Genomic DNA, 26,806 nt, shown 5'->3' with positions numbered 1-26,806 from the left:
GGGCTGTTCCGGTAGCAGGGCCCTGGTGGCAGGGCCTAGGGTTGGCTTCCTGCCATCACTACCATCACCACAGGAAGCGTCCATTCTACAAAGTGTAGCCTCAAACCATTTATTTGCATTTAAGCCTCTTATCTCTAATTTCCAAATGAAAAGCATTTCTCCTTCTTTATAGAACTTAAATCATCGGCAAACAAATGAGGACATTTGAGAGAGGTCGTGGGATGGAGGGGATGGGTGAGGTGACAGAGGAAGCTAGCATCACGTGGGCCTGCTCCAGACTTCACAAGAAACCAACATGGTCATTCCAGCACACAGTGAAGTGAGGCTTGGTCACAAGACTGTCCCAAGTTCTGCCACACTCGCATTCCTGGAGACAAGAGCTGAGAATTTTGAGAATTTTGCCTAACTCGGGACCTGATGTCCTCTTGCTGTCCTGCCTGCCAGTGAGTCTTTCCCCACCACACCCCAAACTCAGGAGAGCCCCATCTCCTGTGAAGGATTCCCACTTTTGCTTACTTCTGCACCACAATTCCCAGGTGCTCCCAGGTGCCCAGAAATGCACCTGAATGCCTGTCTCATCATGTCCACACTGAGTCACAAAGTTGTTGACAGAGCAGCCTGACGCTGCAATGCACGCTGAGGACAGGGCCCGTTTCCTGTCTGCTACGACACTGGCACACGGATCGCCAAGCACCAGAACCTAGACCTGGATCTGACTTTGCCAGAGAAGCTTCAGGAAAGTGGTAGCAGAGTGTCCCTTAGAGGTGACCTGGTGTTGCACAAACTGGAAGCCAAGAACTCAGCATCCCTATGAGGTCCTGGTTGTGGAGTGCGGGAGGCTGGGATGTCATGTGCACCTGCTGCAAAGTTTTTATAGCTATCTCAATGTCTCCTTGTTTTAAATCATATCTCACGGTTCTCTCTGTCTTAGACCACTTTGTGCTGCTACAACAAAATACCCCAGACTGGGTAATGAATAAAGAACAGAAATTTATTTTCTCACAGTTCTGGAGGCTGGAAGATCAAGATTCAAGGTGCCAGCAGGTTCAGGTGTCTGGTGAGGACTGCGTCCTATGGAGGGGAGGAAAGTGGTGTCCCCACAGGGCAGAAGGGCCTCTTTAATAAGGGCCTTAATCCCATTCAAAAGGGAGGAGCCCTCATGGCCTAATCGCCTCTTCAAGGCCCCAGCTCTTGATACCACCACCTTGGCAACACCTGAATTTTGGAGGGGACACATTCAAACCATAGCAGCCTCAAAACCTTCACCTTCTGGGGGATTATAGCCTGGCTCCATCTCACCCCAGGATCAAGTCTTTTGGCTCCTGCCACACTACTAAGCCTGTACAAGCTGGAGGAGACTGAGCTGCACCATGGAGACAGTAGAAAATACGTCTCGCACAGGAATCACATCCTCAGATGTCTGCACTGTAAAAGAATAATAATTCAGAACGCTAAACTGTCTTATGGAAGGATGTCAAACTTATGTCTAAGAGCTCTATTTAAAAATTTGAAATCAAATTCAATAGATGTGCTGCTCAGATTTCCACATTAGTCTTTAGAGCCCATACTGAAGGAATAACTGAGACACGAACATAAAGAAGGGGATTTTCTGTTGACTTGAGGAGAAAAACAGTCAGGCATCCTAAGGCACAGGATCTGTGCCTTCTACCTTCACTTCCTTTTCCAGATGGTTGTAAAAAAAAATAGTGCTATTATGTAAGCTCTGACACCAAAATCAGTGCCAATGAAGCATCTGGGGAAAGAGAAAAGGAGGCAAATATCATTCCCTCTGTGTTTTAGAGACAGATAATAATCTACCTGAATTCCTTCTTTTATAGAGAAGTATCCTGAAGGGTAGGTGGCTTGTCCTGGGCCACCCAGCAGGGGGAATCACAGAGCAGCCCTCAGAGATGGCTGATGGCTGATGGCATTTCTGAGGGCCGCTTGGCAAAGCTGCAAAGAAAAGAAGCTGGAGCAGTGCTTTGTATTTTGCAAATGAGATAGGTCCAAAGCTTGGGGCTGGGTAGGGTCATGGGGGATGTCTGTGTCAAGCCTCTTGTTGACAGACATGGAAACTGAGTCTCAAGGAGCTTAAGGGTCTTGGTCAAAGTCACATAGCTCCCCATGCTTGTGTTGTCATGCCACTCACCTCACTGTTAGCTTTAAGTTTAACATAACTATTATCATCTGGAACATTCCACAGTTTTTCCTTATTATTTCTTTAAACACAAAGAATCCCCATCTTTATCTTATTAGTTCAGGGTTCAGAAAATGTGTTGCCTTTGTTTAGAAATCTCCCGTTTCTAGCTTAAAAATTTCCCATGAACTTTTTGCTAAACTGGTCCAAGTTTTGGGTTACTAAAACCTCAGACACAAAGTCACTTTCTCTAAAGTTATGTTTAGAAACCCAAATAAGTTACTTTAAAGATTAGTTTCACTGTTATATGGTCCTACCACTTGCTCTAACTCATTATGGAAGACAGATCTCAAATCAGACCTTTTCCATTCCTTTTTCTCCTTAACTAGGTATAGATCGAAAAATCATGAACCAGGATTGAAAAGGTCCTCAGATGTAATTCAGTCCAACCACCTCTCTGGTGCTAGAATCATGAGTTATAATCTGCTGGCCAAATGGTCATCCAGTTGATGATAGAATTCTTATAGTGGCAGGAATCCCACTTTGTTCTGAAACATTACTATGGTATTTTCAAAGTTATTCCTTATATTGCATTTAATTCTACCTCCCTGAACCTTCCTCTGCCTAGTAGAATCTTTCATAATGCATTGCTTCCTATGAATATAAAAGATCGCCTACATAATTTTTGTTATTGATAAGAATGTTTAAAAATGAAATAAACCGTGCTGTTTATGACAGTCAAATCTGCATAAATTTATTTAAATCGTTTGTCTTTATTTACTTATCATATGAAAACAGTTGATTAGACTTTCACCAAATTTGTAAGATACATGTGGATTGATCTGCCTAAAATATCAGCTTTGTGCTGTACATGAAAGCAATGTTGGGTAGTTATGACACCAGTGTCTCTAGTAGAAAGCCAAATCTCAGAGCAAATAAACTCAGGGAAAAGAGGTTGGTGTTACTGCTGATTGAGAAAGATAGGCCTTATGTATTAAGACATAGTACATAGAAAAGCAGACAGAGATTTCAAATATGAATGCAGATTGAAAATCACCAGGGCAAGCATTCCAAACTGCAGGCATTGATTTGCAATCAAGTTCTTTTGAAACTGCTTTGTATGTGGGCAGCTCTATGCAGCATAATCCAGGGAGGGTGGCAACCAGGATTTTTTAAAAAGGTGTTCAATGATTGTCCCTGGAGGTCAGCTAGTAAGACAATATATCTTGAAGTGCTTCACAAACTGTAAAGCACTATAAAATGTGATGTTGCATCATTATATTTAAACTGTTACTGAGTGCTCGCCATGTGCTTATATTGGTTAGCTGCCAAATGTTCTAGGCCTTTTTAATATTTCATATAAATGAGTAAAAAAACCCTCAAATCCTCATACCAAAAGCTTGATCTTATAAAAGATTTCTTTGCCTGGCTCTAGGTATTTGAAAAATGATTCTATAATAAAATTGCATCAATTTATGGTTCACATATAAAATGGAAGAAAGAATAAGATGGGAAAATGCCCAAAGGGAACAGGCAGAAATAGCAGGAGGGTTTTGATATTACTAGAACTTGACTGTACACCCATGAGATGGTTATTACATAACCAAAGTAGGGAGTAGGGTTAGATGGACGCAGCTATATTTCTAAACAAGTTGAAGTAGATCCTACCCAGAAACAATGGAAAGAACTAGATGCCCTTGAAGACACTTCTCCCAAATTATTACTTGATTTTTTAACCATAACAATAGGTAATAAGAAGATACTTATGAGTCTTTCAAGAAACTGAACAAGGCTGCTGTCTTCTAAAATTAGACATAAACAAATACTAGGCTGTCCTGTGCCCATAAATGAAAGCTGAGCCATTGGGCTGGCTAGTTTCCATGTGCCCTGACAATATGTACAGTGTAATGGACTCTGGAGTTATGCTTCCTGGGTCCAAATCCGTGCCCATCTGCCACTTGCTAGCTGAGCAACTGTAGGTATTCACTTAATTAATCTATGCCTCCTTTTCCTCATCCCCTAATGGGGTCACTATGAGGAAAAAGTGAATTAGCAAGTGTCCCTTCTAGAACAGTGCCTGGCACATGAAGGGCTATACTACCTGTTTGCTATCAGTGGGCTTGCTAATCAGGCCTGATTCCTAGAAGTACCTGTGCAAAGGCACTTCTAAAATAAAAATGGCCTGTCCTATCCTATTTGGGTTTCAGTTTTATGTTTATATTTGGTTTTATTTCTTTTCTTTCTTCTTCTTTTTTTTTTTGGAAACGAAAGCAAGAAGTTCTCCCTTCTCCTGCCAAGGAATCATGAAACTGTCCACTCCATGATTGTGGTTTCCATAAGAAACTAAGTGGAAACAGATGTTTCTGCAAAATAACAATCCGTGCTCTACCTTTGGTGTCCCTCGCATAAAACTTTCCACCAGCTATCCCAGAGCCAGCTGCCGGCCTCCGGCAGCCACACCCTGCGTGGGTGCAGGGACCCCAGACACCTTTTCTTCTGCCTTCCCCCCAATTCACCAGCATGCCAACCTTCTATGAAGTCCGAGGCCGTGTAAGGGCGCTGATGGGGGCCGCTCTCCGCAGGGCTGTTCAGGGCCTCCAAGGCCGACTCGACGGCTTCCACCAGCTCGTCCCGCTTGTCCTTCCTCACCGGCTTCTCCTCGGGGTGGCGGGTCAGGCCGGTCTCCAGCTGGTACACCTTGTGCAGGGTGAAGCTGTCGAAGGGCACGGCCGCGTACTCGGTGGCCAGCTTGGCCCCGGCGTGCACCTCCGCCCTGTCCACCTGTGCGCGCAGGAAGGCCAGCAGGTCGGCCTGGCTCCTGGCCGGGGGGTCGCGGTCGCCCCGTAGCTGCTCGCCCCTCTCCTGCAGCTCCTCCTGGAGCTGCGCGATCTGCCGCTTCAGGCTGCTCACGTAGTCGCGGTGCTGCTCCTCCCGCTCCTGCAGCGCGGCCTGGAAGCCGTCCTTGCCCGTAGGGCCGTGGGCCCGCGGCAGCCCCCGCTGCTCCTGGTCGCCCCTCGGGGTGCAGGCCAGCATGTAGAGCACCGACACGGCACAGCACAGCAGCACCAGCAGCCCCCCCACGCGCGACACCCACGCCAGCAGCCCCCGTCGCACCATTCTCACTCAGGACTCAGCCATGCGGCCAGCCCCGCGGAGGCTCCGGGACTAGACCCCGGGAAGCGCGCGTCGGGGGGCCCCCGAGCCGACCGCATCCATTTCCTTCGAGAACGCGTCCTGCCCCCGGGAGTCGACCTCCTCGCGGAACCGCTGTCCCACTTGGAAAGGGTGATCGTCCGGGCAGAAGCGATGCGTTGAGGGACGCCTCAGACTTTGCACCTTCATGCCCATCATCGCCTTCCTGGTGTGGAGGGGACCTGGGAAGGGACACAAATGACAGGGACACTTAACGAGAGACTAACACCGTTCTGTGCACCAGGGCAATCAACATGCAATAGCCCTCCCGTGGGGTTTATGGAAAAGGCTGTGACAGATGATTAAATGTCGCTAAATGTTCAAACATCAGAACAGAAATGTGCATCTGCAGTATAACACAAATTAAGTACAAAGGACGCAGAAAAAAGATGGCTAGGAAATATTGCAAAATTGAACATTAATTCTCTCTGGGTAGAAGGATTAAAAGTGATTCTTCTCTTTCTCTATATTTTTCTTTTTCTGTTAAACTCCACAATGGCACATATTTTGATGGTTAGAAGGGAAAAAGTAAACATTTAAATGACATTGAAATCGCAGGCAGGGCCTTCTCGGAGGGCCACCCTGTGCACGCTCATTCAGAGCAGGTGGAAAGCTCCTCCAAGACGCTTCCTGAGAAGGAGGTGGGAAGCTCTGGGGGTTCAAATTAGCAAATAATAAATGTGATGGTAACAGGTTCAGAAGGGACCAGGGGACATTTGTTTCAGTTGACTAGCCAATTCTGCTTGCAGACAAGGGAAGGTGAGTTTATCACAGCATGGAATGAGGTTGGGAGAAGAACCTACATCAGAAATGATGTCTTGTCGGCAATCAAATCTCAGGCACGCCTCTGCTGCATGCTGACTGCTCATCAGAAATACTTAGATCACAGGGCCTTTCCCTTGCTCTGCACCTCAACTCCAAATCCCTTGTAGCAGATGAGGAGTCCACCTCCCTTGCACCCTTCCCCCGCCCGGCACATCCCACGGCAGGCTCCTGTTTCAGTGTTCTCCCTGCCTAATCCCCTTTCCTTGGCTTCCCCTACCCATCTTAGCCAGAATAAATAAATAAAGAAGGATGAATGGAAAACAGATCAAACGAAATTTCTTGTTTAGGGCATTTTTATAAAGCCTTCCTAATGCATCTTTCTATTATCACTTCTCTTAAACATAAGCTCCCTGAGGTTACAGTGCTTTTGCAATTTTATAAAAACTTGTCCTTTTTAATACTCTCCACAATAACTATATTATTCTTTATATAGTCTTCACCCAACCCAGAAATCCAGATTCTGGGCCCATAATCACTTCATTTACTTGTGGTCTGTCTCATTTACTGATGGGAATGAGGAGGCCAGCCCAGTCAATTAGCAACTTCAGGACTCCTGGGTGGAGAGAGAGATGTTCTTCTAACATTCTGAAGATATTGCAAATAACAGGCTCATTGACTTTATCTGAATATTCATCTGCTATGTCCTGTGTCTACACATGGGAGGGCCTCTTCTATTACCCAGGAGATGTGCCTCTTATAGATACCACTATGCTATTAAAATAGATTATTTCTCAAGTTTTCTTAAAAATTTAACACACAACACTGTAATATTTCCCTTGGCCTGAGGATTTTCTCTACTATAATTTAGAACAATACACAGTTATTAGTGCTAAGTTTAAAGTGCATGGTTAGCCCTGGAAGCCTTTTGTGTCTGATGAAAATCTTGGGATTTGTATAATTACTATAATTCTGTGATTAAAAACATCTCAGCTTTGGTGTTCAGGCACCTTGCTGTTTTTAATGAAATCTCTCAGATGAGCTCATTATATCCAAGTATTAAATTACCAGTGAAGACATGTTATGTTATTTTGCCACTTTAAAGAATTTTACTTAAATAAGTTGTCATTAAAGACAAAATAAGCAAATCAAAAAACAAAAATGGAACATACAACACATTTTATTGTGCTGTGGAAATAAAGAATGCAACATTTTATCAGATTTTTAAAATGGAATAATTGTTATATTTGCATAATAGATTACAATCATACTGGTTAACTGAAGCAATGAATTAAGGCTATGGTTAAAGAAATTTAAAACTAGAATGTCATTTTATTCTGTTCCATTAGTCTCTCTAAAATCTAGTCTGGCTTTTGAAATTCACTAATATAAATCTCAAGGTTATTTGGTTTTCCATTCTTTGGAAAAAAGGAGTAAAAAGGGAGGAAAAAATAAATCTTTAAAAAGAATACACTATTAAAAAATAATAACAAAAAGCCCTAAGAACTGCTGTCAAAAAGCAGTGACGAATTTTTCCTTTTAAATGTCATGAGCAAATAACGTATGTCAGAAGCAAAATTCTGCATCCATTAACGGCAAAATATTTCCTAATTATTCCAGCAATCTAATCTGTAATCAAAAATAATTACAACTTGGTGATACTGCAGAGGCTAGGAATATCTCCTTGCTGAAGTCAGGAGAAGATTATCCTTTGGGTTTTGCATCTATGGAGACTTCAGGTTTTTCATCTGGCAGCACAGAATGTCATTCTTACGAGTAGGTGTCACTTTGCCAGCTCTGCCACCTTCAGGAAAGAACACCTCAACGAGACGTAACTGATCCAATGTACACCTAAGCCATAAGGCACCATGCGACCTCCTCCCTTTTTCAGCAGAGGTGTTGGAAGGATAAAAGAGTTAACATTTATAATGTGTTTACAGACTTGCAGACGGAAAGCACCATGTAGTTACCAAGCACTATTACAAGTTAGAGATGACAGTCAAAATATAGCTTTAGGTGATCACGACAGCATTGTGCCACGATTTTAAAAACCTGGAAAATGCACACAGATTTTTAGAGTAGTTCAGTCCCTTGGGGCAGTTGGGGGACAGGGAAGGAGTAAAAAACAAGAAGGAATCCCTGTCAATAACCAATTTTAGATCCTCGGGAGCAGACAGACACATATTCCTGTTGTTTTAAATTGTAGAAAATCTTTGTGTTCATCGGTTTCTTGCCACTTCCATTTTGAAATGTGCATCCTTACTAATTGCTTTGCCCCAAATTTCCTATCCCTGGCTGAGCCCCCAACAGTTCTGTGATGCACCGTGTCTGGACAGTGGGGTTATTGATTGGACGGAAGGGGACATCCAGGCACAATGGCTTTACTGCCATTCTTACAACTTCTGGGCAACAAAACGCTGGGTAGAAGGCTCCTTACACTGTCCCCTGCAAAGGCAAAACACTGTTGCACAGCAATGCTTTCTGGTCTGACCCCAGTCTGAGCCCGCCTAAAACTGGGTTATTCCAAGAACTCTCAGACTGAAAAAGGGTTTTCAGTGCAGACTGGTGTCCATCATCTGCATGTCAGAATAACCTAGGAGCTTTCTCACTATTGTATATAGACAGAAGTTTGCTTGAGAAATGTATAGCACTTCCTGAGCTGTTAAGGCAAGGAATCAGAAAGACACAATGGGCCTATGCCAAGGGGTTCTGCAAGGGGCGAGTTTCTCAAGACTCCAGGTGGAAGCTGTGTAACAGCCCTGACATCCCACCCAGACCAGGAAACATCCCGAGCTTCCCCAGATCTCCAAATACCACAGCCGTGACCGACAATGGGTCAGAGTCACGGTCCACTCTGTGTAGGATTCAGTCTTTATTCAGCCATGTAACAAATAGGCATTAAGCACCTACTGTGTTCAATGCACTGCATAAGAAGTTACAAGAGATGAGAAGATAAACCAAGCGCAAATTCCAACCCCAGCGAGCTTACAAGCTTGCAGAGGAATGAAGGCCTCCTCAAATAAATATAATTTGAGCCCCAAACAGACAAAAGCATTTATACAATCTCCCACCTATTAAATGTATGAGTGAGGGGTGGGGAAGGGGAGCATTTGAGAAGATAAGTATAAATAAATACATTTTAAAATGACAAAAGCTTAAGATAAATGTTATAAATCATCAATATTTGTTAAGATACGCAAGTGGGTACAGGTACTGTTTACCATTTCATCTTCTAGTGGAAGCTCTTAGAAGGTGAAACTGGGATAAATCTAAGTTTGGTCCAGAGCCTAAGACTTACCCCAGTGTGGTCAGTGATATCAGCATTTCTATGACTAGGACAGAAGCTAATATTAGGACGGGCATAAGCATTTCATTTTACAGATCCCAGTGAACATTCTCGTCATGAGAGCTGTGTACTTTGACAGAGAGCTTGCCAAGATGTATCTACTAATGTCCACAAGAAGTTCATAAATTGTGAAGGACTCAAGGACAAGGCCCAGGATGAAATGCTGCCAGGGTCAGCAGCAGGCAGAAAGGACAGTGGCTCCCTGGCAAGGCCAGGTTGGGCAGCACTGTGCTGCACAATGACAGGCCTTGTGAGTGATAAAGGAACTCATTCAAGGAGCAGCAATAAATCCTGCAAGATATCTCCACCCGCGTGCAGGCAACAGTCAAAAGGGTTGATGGATGCAAGAAACAGGCAGTGTCCACCAGGTCAGGAAGTGGCAGACCAAAGCCCTGACCCCGCCATGGGTGTCCAGTCCACACTCGTGTTTACAATCAGCTCTTTGATGGCAAGGACACAAACTAACCTTCAGTCAAAGGATTAGCTATACCCACAGAACATAAACTAAAGTCCCATCTCTTGGCTAAACACACCATCCTGAATGTGTGTGGAAAAGGCATCGTGCAAAGAATCTTATTCAAAGAGCGTTCATATGCTCTCAAAAGTGGATATAAAGTTAATGCTGAAAACTTTATTTGAACATATGGCTTCACTTAGAATTCCCTCCACCTCTGGTGAATTCATGTCTGCAGGCTGTGGTCACCAGCTTCCACGATGGACCTCAGTGACCCCTGCCTCTTGGTGTTTGCACCACTGCACGTGGGCTCCCACACTGCACTGGGGGCTGGATGTGAGGGGCCCACAGAGTGGTGGCATGCCACTTGTGGGGTTAAGTTCTAAAGGATGGCATCTTCTGTACTGGGTATCCTCTCTCTCTCTCTTTCTCTCTCTCTTAGCAAGCTGCCATGTTGTGAGCAGCCCTATGGAGAGGCCCCTGTGATAAGGAATGGAAGCCAACAGCCAGCAAGGATCTGAATCAGGCCTTCCAGCAACCCCCTGAGTGAGCTTGGGAGTGGAGTCTAAAGCCACAGTCAAGCTCTGAGATGACCAAAGCCTGGGAACTCGATTGCAGCCTTCAGTGGACAAATCCTAAATCAGGACTAGCCAGCCAAGTTGCTCCTGGATGCTGACCCTGAGACCCTGTGAGACAATAAATGTTTGTTGCTCTAAGCTGTTCAGTTTGGGGATGATTTGTTACATACCAATAAATAATTACTACACAGAGTCACAGACTTTAGATTCACATAAAATGCTACCTCCCAACCATACAGTATTTTTTCATTGTATAAAATGTTTTAATATGCTTTATCTTCTATAATATAATAATCTTGTGAGGTCAGAAAGATGTTATGATAATCACATCACCACTTGGGAAACAGACTTGCCTAAAGCCACACAACCTGTCAGCTGTAGAACTGGGACTCGAACCCATCTCTGACTCAAGCCCAGTATGCTTTCCACCATCGCACATGCCTCCAAAGCCCTGCAAGTTTTACTCTTGAGCCACAGTCATGTATCCAAACACTTTTTTTTCTGTTAATGTCAAGGACTTTGGGAAACCAGTAAAATTAAAGTAAAAATTTAAGCATGTTTCAAGAGAACCCTGTCCAAAAGACTGCAGTCAACAGTGGAGTGCTGCTTAGCAGTAGATGACGTAACTCAGAACTGGTGACGCACATCAAATCTGCCCCTCGTCCAGTCGACGTCACTACAGTACATGGCACCACAGTCCACCAAGCTGCGCAGGTTAGAAACATGAAACCATCCCTAAGCCTTTCTTCTCCAACATCCTCTGCTATTGATGTACCACCAAGTCATCATGGTTCCACTTCCAAATACATCTCACATTAGTTCTCATATCTCTACCTCCACCCCCACCCTCATCACAGCCCCACCATCCCCTGCCTGGACGAGGCACTGGCCACTGAATATCAGAGGGATGACAGGGCATGTGGACATAGAAGGGGACCGATGGAGTACAGCAAAGCACAGCAAAGGACTCAACACAGAGGAAGACACTGCAAAATTCAACAGAATTTGAATTCTGCTGGAAGAACTTAAAGCTCCCAGATCCTACTACCAGCACGTGCCTTTCACAGATTTTTCTTCTCTATTTTTTTTTGCCACGTTCCTTCTATGAAAGGAAATAAGTATATACAACCAACCTCTGCAACTGCTATGTTGAGTTCACAATAATCTTTCTCTTGTGCCCTTAACTAGTTTAGGGCTGAGGTACTTTCAAAGAAGTTAAAATGACCCGCAAATGAGCATAATACCTCTTACTCTCCCTAAACCACATCCACCTGGCAGCCTTAGAGCAGGGTGCTCAGGTGTCCCGGCTCTTTCTGGAATGCAGGTTTCTTTTTGCCACCGAGTCTTTAATCAGCATCTATATATGTGCCAAGTGCTTTATTTCCGGCACGTTCCTAATAGTAACTGAAGAGACTGGGTTAAGGAGGGAGGCAGATTGGTACAACTGTGCATAAACTAAGAGGTGCTTAAGCCACATGACAGTGAGAGAACAGAGTTCCCATCAGCAATCAAATACCAAGAGTTTCCAGCTGGCCATGGAAGAGTCTGAGCCTTCTTCTCTGGCCCCTCCAGCCCTGACACCAGGTGACTTGGCGTGGACCATGGCTCAGGCCCTACACAGAGAGGTATCCATGTGAGTGGCTTCCTCCTCAGTCCCAGCAGTTTCGATGCTTTTCCTCCTTTGACTTTGGCCCTCGAGATCGGCTGTCTCCGAATTATTCAACATAAATAACACATTCCAGGCAGGAAGTAACTTTTGAACAAGTATTATGTGTGTAAATGTATTCATTTATAAATTATATACAAGTTTTACAATACTGCTGTATTTATAAAACAATTCCCCTAAAATGATTATGTGTAAAATATTTTTATATAATATTTTTTCACCCGAAGTACCATCCTGGGCACTCCTGGGGACACTGCTTTCAGTTCCCAGTAACTGACCTCCCGACTGTATTACAAGTTCCCACAGGATGGAGCTCCTGCCACGACTGATTCCAGGGCCCCAGTGCCAGGCTCCTCCCTCGACCCCCCATTCCTCAGGGGACCCAGACTCAGGTGACTTTCCTGCCTCTGGACCCCACTTTCTCCATCCCTGGATTCTCCACACCTGCTGCTGGGCCTCTGTCAGGAACCCACTTACGTTCCTTCCTAACTGAGAGGACTTGAACTTGGCCTTCAAGATGCCCCTCAAAAGCCTGCTCTGTGAGGTTGCCCTAACTCCGAGAGCTTAGCACATCCCTGGCCCAATGGAATGGGCTGGCTGATCACTTCTCAGTCAGTAATTCCCTAATTGGGAGGTGCCCTCTATCCCCTCAACTTGACACAGGTCTCCTAAAAGAATCATTCTGATTCCCTTTCCTTCACTTTAAAGCTGGAAAAGGAAAATGTGGCAAAAAGAAATTGGGGTCTGCTAATCAGAGAATGAGGACACCAAGATCAATCATAACTTCACATGCCGAAAAGCCAGGAAATAGATCCAAGCCCTTTTGGCTATTTTCTTTTGTCTTGATTTTGGTTTTTAATTTGCTGGCACACCTTTGTAGAGAAGACTTCATAGCGGGGCTTCCTATCCGCACGTCTGTGTTCCAGTTCCCACCCCTTGCCACCTCCACCCTCGCTTTGGGAGATCTAAGGCATCAGTCAGCACGGGTGGTGGTGCTCAGACCTAGAGGGAGCAAGGCGAGAAGGTCACTGGCATAACACCCACTACCAAGCCCCCCCGGGTGGAGGACAGGAGCTGTTCCTGGCAGTGGGATGTCTCAAGCACATACACAGGGCTGAGTGAGCTGCCAAAGCCCTGCAGAAGTCCTGCCTAGTCTCCGTCCCTCCACCGGTCTCCTGGAGGCTGGTGGAGTCACCGTGCACAGTGAGAGCCCCAGGAAACCAGGCTTCCAGAACCCTCCTCTTGCTTGTAATTACAGCCACTTAGTGAGCATTTACTTCGGGCCAGACATCACACTAAGCACTTTACAAACGTTATCTCATTTAATCCTCGAAACAACCCTATGAGCTCATTCTTATTATCCCCATTAAAGATAAGGAAATGGAGGCTTAGAGCAGCGAAGTAAGTTGCCAAGATGCACAGCTGGCGAGTGGCCAAGCCCAGCTTCAAGCCCAGCTGCGTCTGGTTCTAAAACCCTGTTGTTACCTACTGGCCTATACTGTTCAACACCCTTAATAATCCTGAACTGCTTGCTGGGACCTGTTCCAACGTGTCCAATTCTTGCTTCTGAGCTCATGGTGAGTCTTCCTATTTATGAGCTTGCCTGGCCCCTCAAATATGGCATGAAGGACTGTTTCTCTAGCTATGATTTTTTGCTTCCCCATTTAGCTGTGATTTGCATTTCCACATCTCTTACCAGCTCCACAAACTCACAATATCCTGATAAATACACCTATTCCAGCAGTGCTGGTGTGAGCTGCGTTCTGGTCCCACAACCAGGACCTGGACATTCAAGTGCTTCTGAGCAGATGCCAGGGGCTTATAGCCATATATCAAGTTTAAGACATCTCAACTAAAAAGCGTCCTGGCAAGTGGAATTTTTAATCAACTGAGAGATGTTCTTCTTTGAAAGGAGAAAAAGAGAACGTCTCTAGGTTTGTTAAACTGATGGCTGGCATCACTGTGGAATTCTCTCCTACCCAACACCGAGTTCTCTCTTCTTTCCTCTGGAGTACTGTAAAAGCGGATGCCCATACAATGGCCATGACCCTGTGTCAAACCAACATCCTCCTGTGCACCTAAAAGTCGGCCCTGGCACTGGCAGAGACTCGGGGAAGCAGGCGCCCGGGGAGATCAGGGCCCAAGGTCATGCAGCACAGCTTCCAGGGGAATGCATGCTGTTAATTAACAAGGAGGGGACTAATTAAAAGTGAGCAATGCTCCGCAGCCATGGACCTTCTAGCTAAGCAATAAGTGCAGGGCCCTGGACAGATTGCAGGCAGAGTTGCTAAGTGGCAAATATCAGCTACCGGGGGAGGTTGCAAGTGTGAATCACACCACTCTGTGCTGCGATGGCTCAGGTGGCTCCCGGCTGAAATGGGCTCAACTTCACTTACAGTGAAAAGCGACACAGAGAGCAGAAAAACCAAGCTCTCTCCTTCCTGATAAGTCATAGAAGGGTAGCAGAAGATGAGAAACTATGTTTCATAGCGGAAGATGAGAAACAATGTCTATCAAATGCCTCTACCATGTACCAGCCAACCATTTAAAAACATTTTTTCAGACACAGATCTACCAGAACAAAGCATTCTGGAAAACCCCATTCATTAACAGATAAAGGTAGATGCGCTCACTTTGAGTCTAAGGTGGAGAGCCAGCATCCTTCTGGACAGCTCTAGAGGGGGCTCCACCGAGTACTGGAGACTGGCTGGACCTCCTGCCATGTCTGCAGTCACATGATAACTTTGATGGCAAGTTGATCCCCATTCTCCAAGACTAGGAAACGGGGGTTCAGTAGGTGACTTGGCCACATGGCTAGCAGGCCCCCACACCCTAAAACACCACCACAATTATCTATTTTAACCAGCCTTACATTTCAGAAAGCAGACACAGCTACTCAACATACACAGAATTAAACTAGCAAAGGGGGAGGTGAAGCATGCAAGAAGGGCACAAGGGAAAGAGCAGGAAAGTTCTGAACACGTGCAGCAGGGAACACCTGTGTGTGGGGAAAAGACACACCCAGTTTCCCACGCTGTACTTGCACAGCATGCTTCTGACACCAGATGTGGGGGGCCTTCTCCCCACTGGCAAGCAAGCAATTGGTTCTGCAGTGGACACCAGCTGGGTGTCCTCTAATTCAACTCAGTTCTGATACTATCTACCTGCGGGTAGCATTGGATCACACAGGTTGAAGACTCAGTCCCACCAGACCGCCCCAGTTCCGATGCCAATAACAAGCCCTACGTTATTTTGCCTGTACTTCGGACTGACGGCTATAAATTGGGTTCGATTAATTATGCTAGAGTGGCTCATAGAACTCAGGGAAATGCTGGCTTATGCTTACTGGTTTATTATAAAGGATATTACAAAGGGTACAAAGAGATTCCTAGGACAAGGTATGGGGAAGGGGCCCGGAGCTTCGAGGAACCTGCACGTGGTCAGTTATCTGGAAATCCTCAGAATGCTGGCCTTCTGGGTTTCCATGGAGGCTTCCTTATGTGGGCATGGTTGAGTGAATCGTTGGCCATTGGTGATCAACTCGACCTTCAGCCCCTCTCCCCTCCCCAGAGATGGGGAGTGGGGCTGAGAAGTCCCAACCCTCTAATCCTGTCTAGGTCTTTCCAGTGACCAGCCCCCATCCTGCAGCTACCTAGGGGCTGCCAGCCATTGGCCAAATCATTAGCATATAATAAGACATCACTTTGGAGATTCTAAGGATTTGAGGAGTTGGACACCAGAAAAGTGGAGAGGGTATATATTTTGCAATATCACAACCTGGAAATAAGACAAAATACAGTCTCTAAAGAGAACTGGCAACTCAGATACCAGTCCTGAAAAGTGCAAAAATCACACTTTGACCTGAAGGTAACAGCTGGGGGGATGCATGGGACACTTTTCCCTCTCCACCTTAGGCTCCCCTAGGTGAGACACTCTGCTCTGGTGCAAACAGTGACAGCCTAAGGGGTAAGCCTGTTTTCTCAGGCAAGTGTGGTCCCCTAATGGCTGGTGTGTGCTCCGTTCCCCAGGGGGGCATTCTGCCCTCTCCACCCCTAATCCTGGTCTGCCCCAGGTCTCACAGAAGAAGGGAGTCAGCACAGTGGGTCCCAGCACAGACCCCAGGAAAATCCTGGGAACACCCTAAACTGAAGGGTGTCGACACCCACTCTGCTGAGTACTCTGATGTGTTTTGCGGGCATGTTTCAGGTGAGGGGGGTTAAGAATGAAACTGCTGCTTTGAGTGCAGACAAAATAAACAGCCTAACTCCTCTTGGTTCTCCTCTTCCCTCCCCACCTAAAGGAAGACGATAGCACACGCACGAGGGGCTTTCTGTGAGAAAGTGGCGTCATACGACAGGACTAGAGAAAGCAAGTCTTGTCAGAATTATTTTAGAAACTCCAAGAAGCTAGATCAACAGAGCCTTCTCTCTCTGTGCTGTCTATCTGAGCATGGAAATAGAACCAAAAATATAGGAAAAAGTTAACAGGAGGAAGCCCAGGAACAGAAATACAAGATGCACTGCTGCTTCTGGTAAAAGTGTGACCCACGGGTGACACTGCAGGCAGTATTTTGAAGGTTCTGGTCCCAACCCACCACACCTAAGGGTACCTCACTCACCTTGTTCAGTCCCCACTCTCGACACCTGGTGCTCGTCCTATCTTGTAGTCAACTATCCCTGCTAGGGGACTAACTAATTATTAAGATATTAGCTAAAAACATCTCAAGAAATTATGCCTGTAAAGAATGTTATTTCCATACAGATGGCACAGAGCACTTATTTAATCCAAGTTTGTTTTACAGTTCGATACTATTTAACATTCCACTAACACGTTCTCTCTGCATCACTCTTGAAATATTCCAGGCTCTGTCTGTAAACGTTCACCCTCCTAGCTATGACCCCACTTTCTCTGCATCTTCCTCCTGCTTCTCTGATGTCTCCTAGGAGGCAGGGTCTATTAATATCACACCCATTTTGCAGATAAGAACATTGAGATTGAGGTTAGCAACTTGCCCAAGTGACCCAGCAACTAAGTGGCAAAACTGGGTCTCGGATCCAGAGAGTGTGTCTCTGTCTGTGCTCTTCACCACTATGCCACGCTGCTTCTCTATAATTTACTATGGGCTTTAACAGAGCTGTGTTCATTGTACAGGGAGAGCACAGAGACAGAGAGGATTAACCTGGAAATTCACAATGCCTATTCATGGAACAATGCTGGAGCGTAAGGGGCCAGAGGGGGCATTGGGAGGGGTTTTGTAGCAAAGGGTCTTTATATCACAGCAGGGAATTTAAACTTTGGCCTATAAGCAGTGGTTAGCCAGCTGTCCAAGTTTTTAAAGAAGAGAGTCACATGATCAGAATTGAATTTTAGCACAAGGGCAGTGCTGTGATGGACTGGAAAGACTGGCATTAGGGACACCCATATGAGGCCACTACGGTGTTCTAAATAAGGGGCGGGGAGGGCTTGGCCAAGGCCATAGCACTAAAGATAGAGAGGGTGGGGGAGCACACAACTATTTCTTGGATGCCATCCCCAGGACTTGGGGACCAATTGCACAAGGAGAGAGAGGAAGAGCACCCATCAAGAGCAGGGTCCAGGGTTTACCTTGTGAGGCTCAGAGGATGGAGCTGCCACTGAGAACAACACACTCATGAGGAAATTTCAGAGGAGACCTGTTTGGTTTTGGATGTGCTGACTTTGCCCTGCCTGTAGGAATGACAGGTGGAGAGGGGAGGACTCCAGAAGGAGGGCTCTGCCTACATTCTTCAAATTCTCTGCACAGGCAGGTGCCTGCTCTGACAACTTGTGGGCCTTGTAAGACTTCACAGGTCTATCTGTGTTGTCCTGTAAAGCACTTTTATATCTTGTATGTCCTTTTCTCCTAGTAGTTAAAGTCCAATGGTTGAGAGCACAGGTTTTGGGGTTCAGACCCTCTGAGTCCTGCAGTTATTTGGTTTCTCCCAGCCTTTGTCTCCCACACACAGGGAGCACAGAGGGCCTACTGCACAGTCCCCACGAAGAGTAAATGAGATGGTGTGTGTGAAGCACTCAGCACAGTGCCTAGGACAAGGTTAACATTCAGTCAATGTGAGCCAAAATAGTCAAAGCCACGAGAGAGACAAGCCTGACACTGACATCATTTTACCACTGGGAAAAATTACCACCAAGAAATAGCTGATGTTTATACCAAGTTACAGTGCTGGTTAAAAGCACAATCAGAACTAGAACCCAGAACTACTCAAGACTGCCTGTCCCTTGCCTCTAAATTGCACTCCCAAAATGTTAAGTTGAAGTATCTCACATTCTTACGATCCCCAGAAAGCCCAGTTTATTTAAAAAAAAAAAGAAAAGGAAAGAAAGAAAACTGTACTGAATCTGAAAAGTTCTGCCCAAATTGCCATTTAAATAAAGTGATATGGATCTCATTAGGGTTGCTGGGAGATTTACAAAAACAAAGTCTGTGAAAGGCTCAGCCCAGTGTCCCCACATGGTGGAGGGTGCATTGAGTCTCAGGACAATATATTTCATGGTTGTACACGAGACTGCATGCAGTAGGCAAATTTTTTCCATACCAGAAGACTTACCGGAAGGATGCTGGGCAAAACTCTACTATGTTCTGACCTGCAAAGTCACTATTTAAAGGACAGCAGGTACTATTTGGGAGAAATCTCAAACCCCCCCTAAGGTATTTTTGAATTACAATCTTTCAGAAGCTCAAAATGATATGATTCAATATACCAATGTTCTGATTTCAGCTGCTGGTACTAGACACATTTCTGGGGCTTAGAAATGTTTTTTAACAGTAAAAGATGCTTCCCAAATTAAGGCTTCAAGATGTCTCTGGTGAGAGGAGTTCCTTGATCCCCTCTCTTGACTGCACATCATTATCCTGATATGTAACAGGTCTCAGTTCAAAGCTGCCTAGGACAGGCAAAAATGCCTCCATCTGAAAGATAAATTGGAATAGGATCCTTTTGATTACACACACAACAACTGCTGAAATTACTACAGCTGCATTACAAAAATCTCAAAGGAACGAGACAATCAGAGTTCCACCCCTGCTCCCATGCACTGCACTGCCGCAGGCACTTGTGGAAGACAGCAGGGGTTCCGAATCGTCACACTCCTTCCACACCCACCTGCTTTACTGGAAATGTGGCATATGGAATTCTAGGAAGCATACACTACATAGTACCATGAACACAGAAAATAACTTCTGAAACTCAGTTAACAATGTTACCACTAACATGAGTTTTATCCACCTAATTATCATATAGGTATTAGAAGCTTAGTGTGTGGAAGGGACCATGCCAACTACCACAGGGGATAAAGAGAAAGGTCAATTGAGGTCCGTGTTTTCACAAGGGTAATGGACAGTGGGAGAAACAGGTCTAAAAATAACGACGCTGTCAGGGGGATGTGATCCATCATTAGTGATATAAACAAAACGCTGCTTTAGTTCAGAGGAGAGAAAGATGGTTTCTGGTTGGAGGTATTGGAGAAGTTTCAGTTGAGCCTTTCAAGGGAGGTATTATTGTTATGCAGAGATGGGGACATACCTAAATGATCATTAATATAAAATACGCAGTAGATCTAAGTAAGATTTTTCCATTCCCATCCCGGTTCCACTCTTAAGGATGCATATTGTCTTAATAAAAAAAGGAAAAAAAAAAAAATAGAGAACTCTAAAACTTTACCATTTTATTGACTGTGTCTAATTTTTTCTAGATTTTTCTTTTACTAGTCTGTGTCTGTTAGTTTTCAAACCTTTTTCATACGCCCCAGGGCAAGGTGAAAATACAAGAGGCCTTGTCATAGTCCTTATTTATATTTTTAATATTAGTTCCTTCTATACAGAAAGAAGGGCTGAATTTTTTTTTTTAATGTAAGCTAATGGATCTCATGATTGATGTAAATGCAATTACCCTGTGGAGTAGCGAGTCCAAGGAAGGTTCAGCTTTTAATGGTCATTGCTTTATTCCCATTAAAAGCCTATAATAAAATAAGGTTTTTAAGGAGTTTCCTTGGCTACAGAGGGCTAACACTGTTGCTTTCCAAAGCTCCGCAGATGTTTATGTCTAGCTTTCTGGCTCAATAATATGACTGACATAAGCAGAAATATAACAAAGTCAAGTGTACCTTTGTCAAACATTCCACAGCCTCAGCTTCAGACAAAAGACACTGAAAAGACAAAAAGGAGATCCTCTCCACTTCAGACACTTCTAAACCAGCACACTAGCTCTGAGCAGTGACCAAGGAAATCTAGAAACATCTTCAGGCTTGAGAGTTGCATGGAATTTACTGTTTTGTGACTTCTTTATCCCTAGCAATTCAGACAAGCAAGCATGTCCCCCGCCCGCCTTCCGTATGGAAACTGTGTTCCTTGTTCAATTTATTTGCCAGGTTAGGGTCTCCTCCCAGGGCACACAATCCCAGTTACAAAATTGATGAAAAAGTCATGTCAATTTTCTTTAAATAAATGTGAAAATGGTTTGCAGAATTCAAATTTAAACACTCACCATGGGTGGCATCATTACTGCTTTTATCTTCATTTGACTGGCACTAAGAACCTGCAGAAATGTCAAAGGATATAGTTTGAGAAAACCAAACAGGAGGTGATAATCAGGGGGAAAAATCCTTACTTACACAGGAATTGCAGTTTAAACAATGATCTGTTCTTAAATGGCAGACCACTTGCCTTCCCACCCAGCTCCCTTCTTCTACTGCTGGCTCCCCTCACAGCGCCCCCTGTACACTGTCCAGCCCTTACCTGCTACGCCAGGTGTGCTCTGAGGGGCCTTCCCAGAAATCCTCACTGGTCCCAGGCCCTGCTGGGTGTGGCAGAGGATGTGGAACAGGAGGGCCACCTTGCCTGTGAGGCAGGGACTCATAAGCCTCACTTGGAAAGTTGTAGTAAATGACCCAGAGGGCAGCTGCCAGCTGGGAGCAGGGAAAAAGCAGCCTGCCCTCAGAGCACAGCTGAGTCCCATGAATGCCCCAGACCCAGGGGTCCACAACCTCTGTGCACCAAGGCCCTGGAACCAGCACCTTGTCAAGCACTAGCCAGCTGAGGCCAGAGGTGGATCCTCTCTTCTGCCCACTGAGGGATCACTGTCGGAGCTCATTAATAACACTCCAGTGCTTCCATCTCATATGACTAAAGGACAACATCAAGACCAAGAAACTGATGTTGGTGTAGTGTGGGTTTACAGTTCTATTTTATCATATGGGTAGAAATGGGGAAACTAGGTGAGAGAGATATAGGACCTTTGCAACTCCCTATAAATCCATAATTATTTCCAAATAAAGAGTAAAACAACAACAACAATAACAACAACAACAAAAAGGCTGCTCAGCTCTATAAGGCCCAGTGCCGTCAAACGCGACCTTCTCTTTGCTGCACCCAAACCCGCCTCTCCCATGAACTCCAGCTGGGCTAAAAGACTGTGGGATCAGGAGGCAGGAACCCGGTTTCCACCCCAGAGGCTGGCATTCCTTTAACCAGGCGAGAGGACAGCCATTACGTAAGGACCTTGAACCTTAGAATTATAGATGAATTTAAGATGTACAGATAAAAATTATAGATATAACGGAAAATGCTTAATTGACTGATAAAGATATTACTTAAACTATTAGGAGTCATGACCCAATGGCAATCAGAAATGAAAATAAGCCATTTCTGAAACTATGTAATTTAATAGGAAAAAGCTGCATGCTTTACCAAACTTTAATCTAAATACTATCTTTCTGAAATGTATCTTATGAGTAAAGCAAAATACAACCAGATAAAGTACTTGGCTTACTCTTTTTCAGTTAAAATTACTAAAGCTCTCACTATTCCAGGAATTAGAAAAATGCTCATGAAATCTTTAGACAACAAGCAGTTTAACAAACATTTGCTGAGTAACTATTAAGTGCCAAGTCTCATTCAAGATATTAGATATTTATATTTACCTATATCCCTCTCTATATATCTCCCTACATCTCTGTATCTGTGTACAGGAATAGATGGATCTCAAGATATGAGGATAAAGACAGAGTTCCTGACCTCGAGGAATTTAAAGTATGAGGATAGTGGAGGAGGCCGACCTATGAAGGGACAGACACATCAGTGAGCTAATTTCTATGGTACAGGAACAAAAAGGCTAAGGGAACACAGAGAAGGGACTTCAACCAGCCTAGAGGGTCCATGAAAGGCGTTCTGCAGGAGATGGTGCCTCGGCTAAGTCTCAGAGGAGGAGTCTAGCTAGGCAGAGCAAGGCCACAAGAGCATTTCCAACAGAAATAACCGGCAGTGGCTTGGAGGCGTGAAGCAGGCAGGGGTGGCTGGAGTGTGGGGTGCTGACCTGCTGCAGTGGATCAGGCGGCAAAGAGCCAGAAATGCCATATTTAGGGAGGAGGCTACCAGTCTGGCCTCGGATGAGTGAAGTTGAAGCAGCTCTGCCACATCCAGGTAGAGATGGTGAATTCACATGCCAGAGACATGGATTCCAGGCCATCAGCTACCACAGCGATCAGACCATGGGACTGAACGAGATCCCTTAGGGAGAGTATAGCGTGAGAAGGAAACATGCTCTGAGTCTGTAGGACTCCAACATGGAATGGCCAGGAAAGGAGATGAACCTGCAAAGGAGGCGGAGAAGGAACTTCCAAAGAGGTACTACACGGTTACGAACTTGGGAAAAAGGCCCTGCCAGGTAGGTTGGACCTAAGCATTTCCAGTGCTATCCATGGCTGAGTGGGGAATTCTGCCTAATTCTGGGTTCAATATTAAGAAGTCCATTTTTGCCACATACCCAAGTTATGTCCTTTAAATTAGCCGATATTTGGGTCTCAATCTTCCTAAATACAGTTTCTTGTCTTGTTCAAAACAGAGAAAGAAAAAAGAAAGCAACCTCTGACATTCAGAAGCTGACCTGACATTCACAGCAAGGTCATATTATTCTGTTATTAGACATAAACCACCTCAAAGAATACCAGCCTCAGACAAGGATACTCTGAAACCATGATAAAAAGAGATAAAATAAGGCCACTTCATAATTTTATCTAAACACAGACAAAAACAAAGTCAGTATGTCACCCACAAAATACTAAACATTTTCTCTCTCAGCCAAAATGACTGACTGCTACTTCTTAATGAATTATGACTTTATCATCATTAGGCCACCTCCTGTAAATAATATTAATTGAGATACCAATCAGAGAATGACCCCTGCTTTCTGACAGCACCCATTCTAGAGAAAATCTCTTCTTCCTTCCACCCTCCCCCAAATCATCTGCCCCAAACCCAAATCCATATAACAGGTTCTCTCTAACACTTTCTTTTATTATTATTTTTAATTGGAATATAGTTGATTGTACATATCTGTGGGGTACAGCATTGAAGATCAATACTTCTGTGCAATTACACACTCTTACCAAGATGCTTCGTGATTTTTCATGGTGTGTATTATCCCTCCCAGAAACAAGGAATAAACTCAGCATATCCAAACACAATTCTTTGGAGGGAATTACAGAACTCAGATACGGAAGATAAACACTAATCCCTAAACCCCCATAAACACCAAGGTTAGGATAGTGGTTATCTCCCAGGAGGAGAGAAGTAGAATGTCAGTGGGGATAGGTATACAGCCTCCGGAACGTCTATAGGGGAACAGCTGTTAATGCTGAGATTTCATTTCTTAAACTGGGTAGTGAGTATATGGGGTTGTTGTTCTTAATAAAATGTTTAAGTCTGGAATGTTTTTTTTTTTGTCGTTTTTTCGTGACCGGCACTCAGCCAGTGAGTGCACTGGTCAGTCCTATATAGGATCCGAACCCGCGGCAGGAGCGTCGCCGCGCTGCCAGCGCAGCACTCTACCGAGTGCGCCACGGGCTCGGCCCTGAGTCTTGAATGTTTTTTAACAATATACTTTTAAAAAGAAGGATGCACTGGACCACGATGTCAGATGCTGCTGAGAAATCAAGTAAGCTAATAACAGAAAAGATGCCCACGGGGTTGAGCAACACGGAGGTCATTGGTGACTTAGTGAAAGGCTCTTATGGTGGGTGGGTGAGCGTGAAAGACAGATCAGAGAGAATTAAGAGTGACTGGAAAGGAAACGCAGACAATGAATGAGACTCCTTTTTCAAGAAGTTTAGCTGAAGAGGGAGGAGTGAGAGAGAGCGAGCGATAGTGAGAAAGGCGTGTAATGGGGAGAAGCTGGGACACCCGTGTGAGTCAGGAGACCTGTGGGCGACCATTGGCCGTCAGCTCTTCCTACTGGCACCCTGCATCCCGCTCCAGACTGGTGGCACCTGGGTGGGAGCTAAATCCACAAGAGGACCTTGTCTCCTCCTGTTTCATTTGACGTTAAGATTTGGGTCTTAATAGCATTTAATTGGTCATTACTGCAACCTCTTCCTCTTTATTAATAAATATCAAGAATAGGAGTGAAGGAGAAGATGATAAGGGAAAATGTTACGTATGCACTAAACTTCAAATATATATATGTGTGTACATATATATATACAGGTGTGTACATATATATATATATACATGCACACATAAGATTTCATATCTGTAACTCTTTCCTTCATTAACATAGATAAGTAATAGACTTTGCATTTATGATTCGGTCTCCACATTTATAATTTATCATCATGATATGTAAACTTCACCATAGTTCAGTTGCTAAACTCTTGCTTCCAAAAAACTGTGGAACCAATAGCAAAACTTTACGTCTCACCTTGCAGACATTCTAATGAGACAGGGGTCAGGGAAGAGAAAAGAGTCACACAGAATGAGCAACAGGAGCAGTTTTGTTCAACACAAGCACTTTGCCACAATCTGGACTCTGTGGAGTCCCTGCTTCTGGCACAGCTGAGACCACAGCCATGTTCTCTGCCACTCCCCACAGCAACCCACTTCATGCGGAGACCAGCTGGTCCTCAAGCCTGGCACTTCAGACCTGCACTTCTAGGAATCCGAATCAGTGGTTACTTAGTAGAGCTGCCATTTCCTATTAAATGAAAACATGACGAAGAACCAACATAAATGTCCATTGATGGATGACTGGATAAAAAAAATGTGGGGCCGAGCCCGTGGTGCACTCAGGAGAGTGCGGCGCTGGGAGAGCGGTGACGCTCCCGCCGCGAATTCGGATCCTATACGGGAATGGCCGGTGCACTCACTGGCTGAGTGCCGGTCACGAAAAAAAAAAAAAAGAAAAGAAAAGAAAAGAAAATGTGGTATATATACACAATGGAATACTACTCAGCCATCAAAAAAGAATGAAATTCTGCCATTCACAGCAACACGGATGAACTTGGAGAAAATTACATTAAATGAAATAAGCCAGACACAGAAAGAGAAATACTGCATGTCCTCACTCATAAGTGGATGCTAAGAAAAAAGGAAAGAAAGAAGGAAAGAAAGAAAGACCACAATAATATGTTGAACTTTCAGAAGGAGAGAATAGATCTATAGTTACTAGAGGTGGGAAAGAGGGAAGGTAAAGGGAATTAGGGAGAAGTTGGGTAAGGGCCACAAAGAATAATTACAACTTGTAATAATGAATATGCTAATAATATTGATTTGATCATCACATATTGTACAGAAATAATGATAGTCAACAATGTACCCCCAAAATATGTATAATTAATTATGCTTCAGTAAAAAAATAATAAATAAAATAAATTTTAAAAAACCAAAACCTTAGACTAATTGCAGGGAGCTTGAAACTCTTCCCAGACAAGGTTATTTTCTAAATCCGCATGATATTCCACTAAGGAAGGCAGATATCTATCATCCTAATTTTAGAGATGGAAAAACAAATCCCCAAAGCACAAGCTTTCTAGATTAATGTAAAATAATTAATTAATCAGTGTGCCAGAATTTTCACTCGTATCTACACATAATTTAAAAAGTAAATGTAGGTCAAATGGAATGGACCATTCACTTTGCTGCGCTTATCAGATGGGTCCTGGACTGGTGGAATAATGCCCAGCCAGGAGGCAGGATGCCCAGCTCAGCTCTAAGTAGAAAAACAGCTTTGAGTGGATCACTTCATTTACTTAAGTTCTTTTATTTGGAAAAATTCTAGAGTTGGACTAGATCATTGCTGATGTACCGTTGGTTCTTGATCAAAATTTACCATTCAATGGCATCTCCACATCCACTGCCAACCAACTAAATAACCTTGGCAAACACTGAAATTGTCTGGGGTTAAATCTCTCAGGTGTAAGTAAAATGGAGGAAAAGCCTCACCCATCCCAAGGCAGCTGAACATCTCACCTCTTCATTTCATATGAACTATGACTTTTTTGGAAGAAAACTTTTATTTTCTACAACTGAATTCAACTTTGCTTTCACGCCCCCAGTCTGCATGGAGCAGACCACCCACGTATCCTGCTTTGGTATCCTCACTGCAATCCAGAGATTCTTCTTGGTCAGAGTCAGGTGTTACCGCATCAGTCACTGTCCAGTCCAGTGCACAATACCTCCCCACAGATGGTGCCCCTGGGTCTCTGTCTGCTCCTGCCCTTCTCCCCAGATGCACAGGCTCCTGCAAGGGAATGGAGGAGCCTGGCCCCTCTGAGTCCCTCTACTTCCTGCCTGCTGCTTGAGTTTTTCTTCTCCCTTCTCAGGAAAACGGTTCTGACATCACATCCTGCATCAATACTGGCAATT

General features: G+C 44.5%; 1 protein-coding gene across 5 annotated transcripts in view; it reads right to left on the bottom strand.

Annotated features, from left to right (window-relative positions):
* The window catches only part of CSGALNACT1 (chondroitin sulfate N-acetylgalactosaminyltransferase 1), a 304,182-nt gene that overhangs the window by 79,601 nt on the left and 197,775 nt on the right, over positions 1 to 26,806 (bottom strand). For 4 of the 5 annotated variants that reach the window (XM_063085938.1, XM_063085936.1, XM_063085937.1 and 1 more), the window contains 2 exons: positions 20,655 to 20,705; positions 4,666 to 5,511 (listed from right to left, as the gene is read on the bottom strand). In XM_063085938.1, coding sequence (XP_062942008.1) covers positions 4,666 to 5,254 — 589 coding nt within the window. In that variant the 5' untranslated portion in view covers positions 5,255 to 5,511; positions 20,655 to 20,705. The remainder of the gene's footprint in view (positions 1 to 4,665; positions 5,512 to 20,654; positions 20,706 to 26,806) is intronic. The other variant, XM_063085940.1, reaches the window with a different exon arrangement.

The sequence above is a fragment of the Cynocephalus volans genome, chromosome 2, assembly GCF_027409185.1.
Source record: "Cynocephalus volans isolate mCynVol1 chromosome 2, mCynVol1.pri, whole genome shotgun sequence".
Lineage (NCBI taxonomy): Eukaryota > Metazoa > Chordata > Mammalia > Dermoptera > Cynocephalidae > Cynocephalus > Cynocephalus volans.
This window is presented reverse-complemented; position numbering and strand designations above follow the sequence as displayed.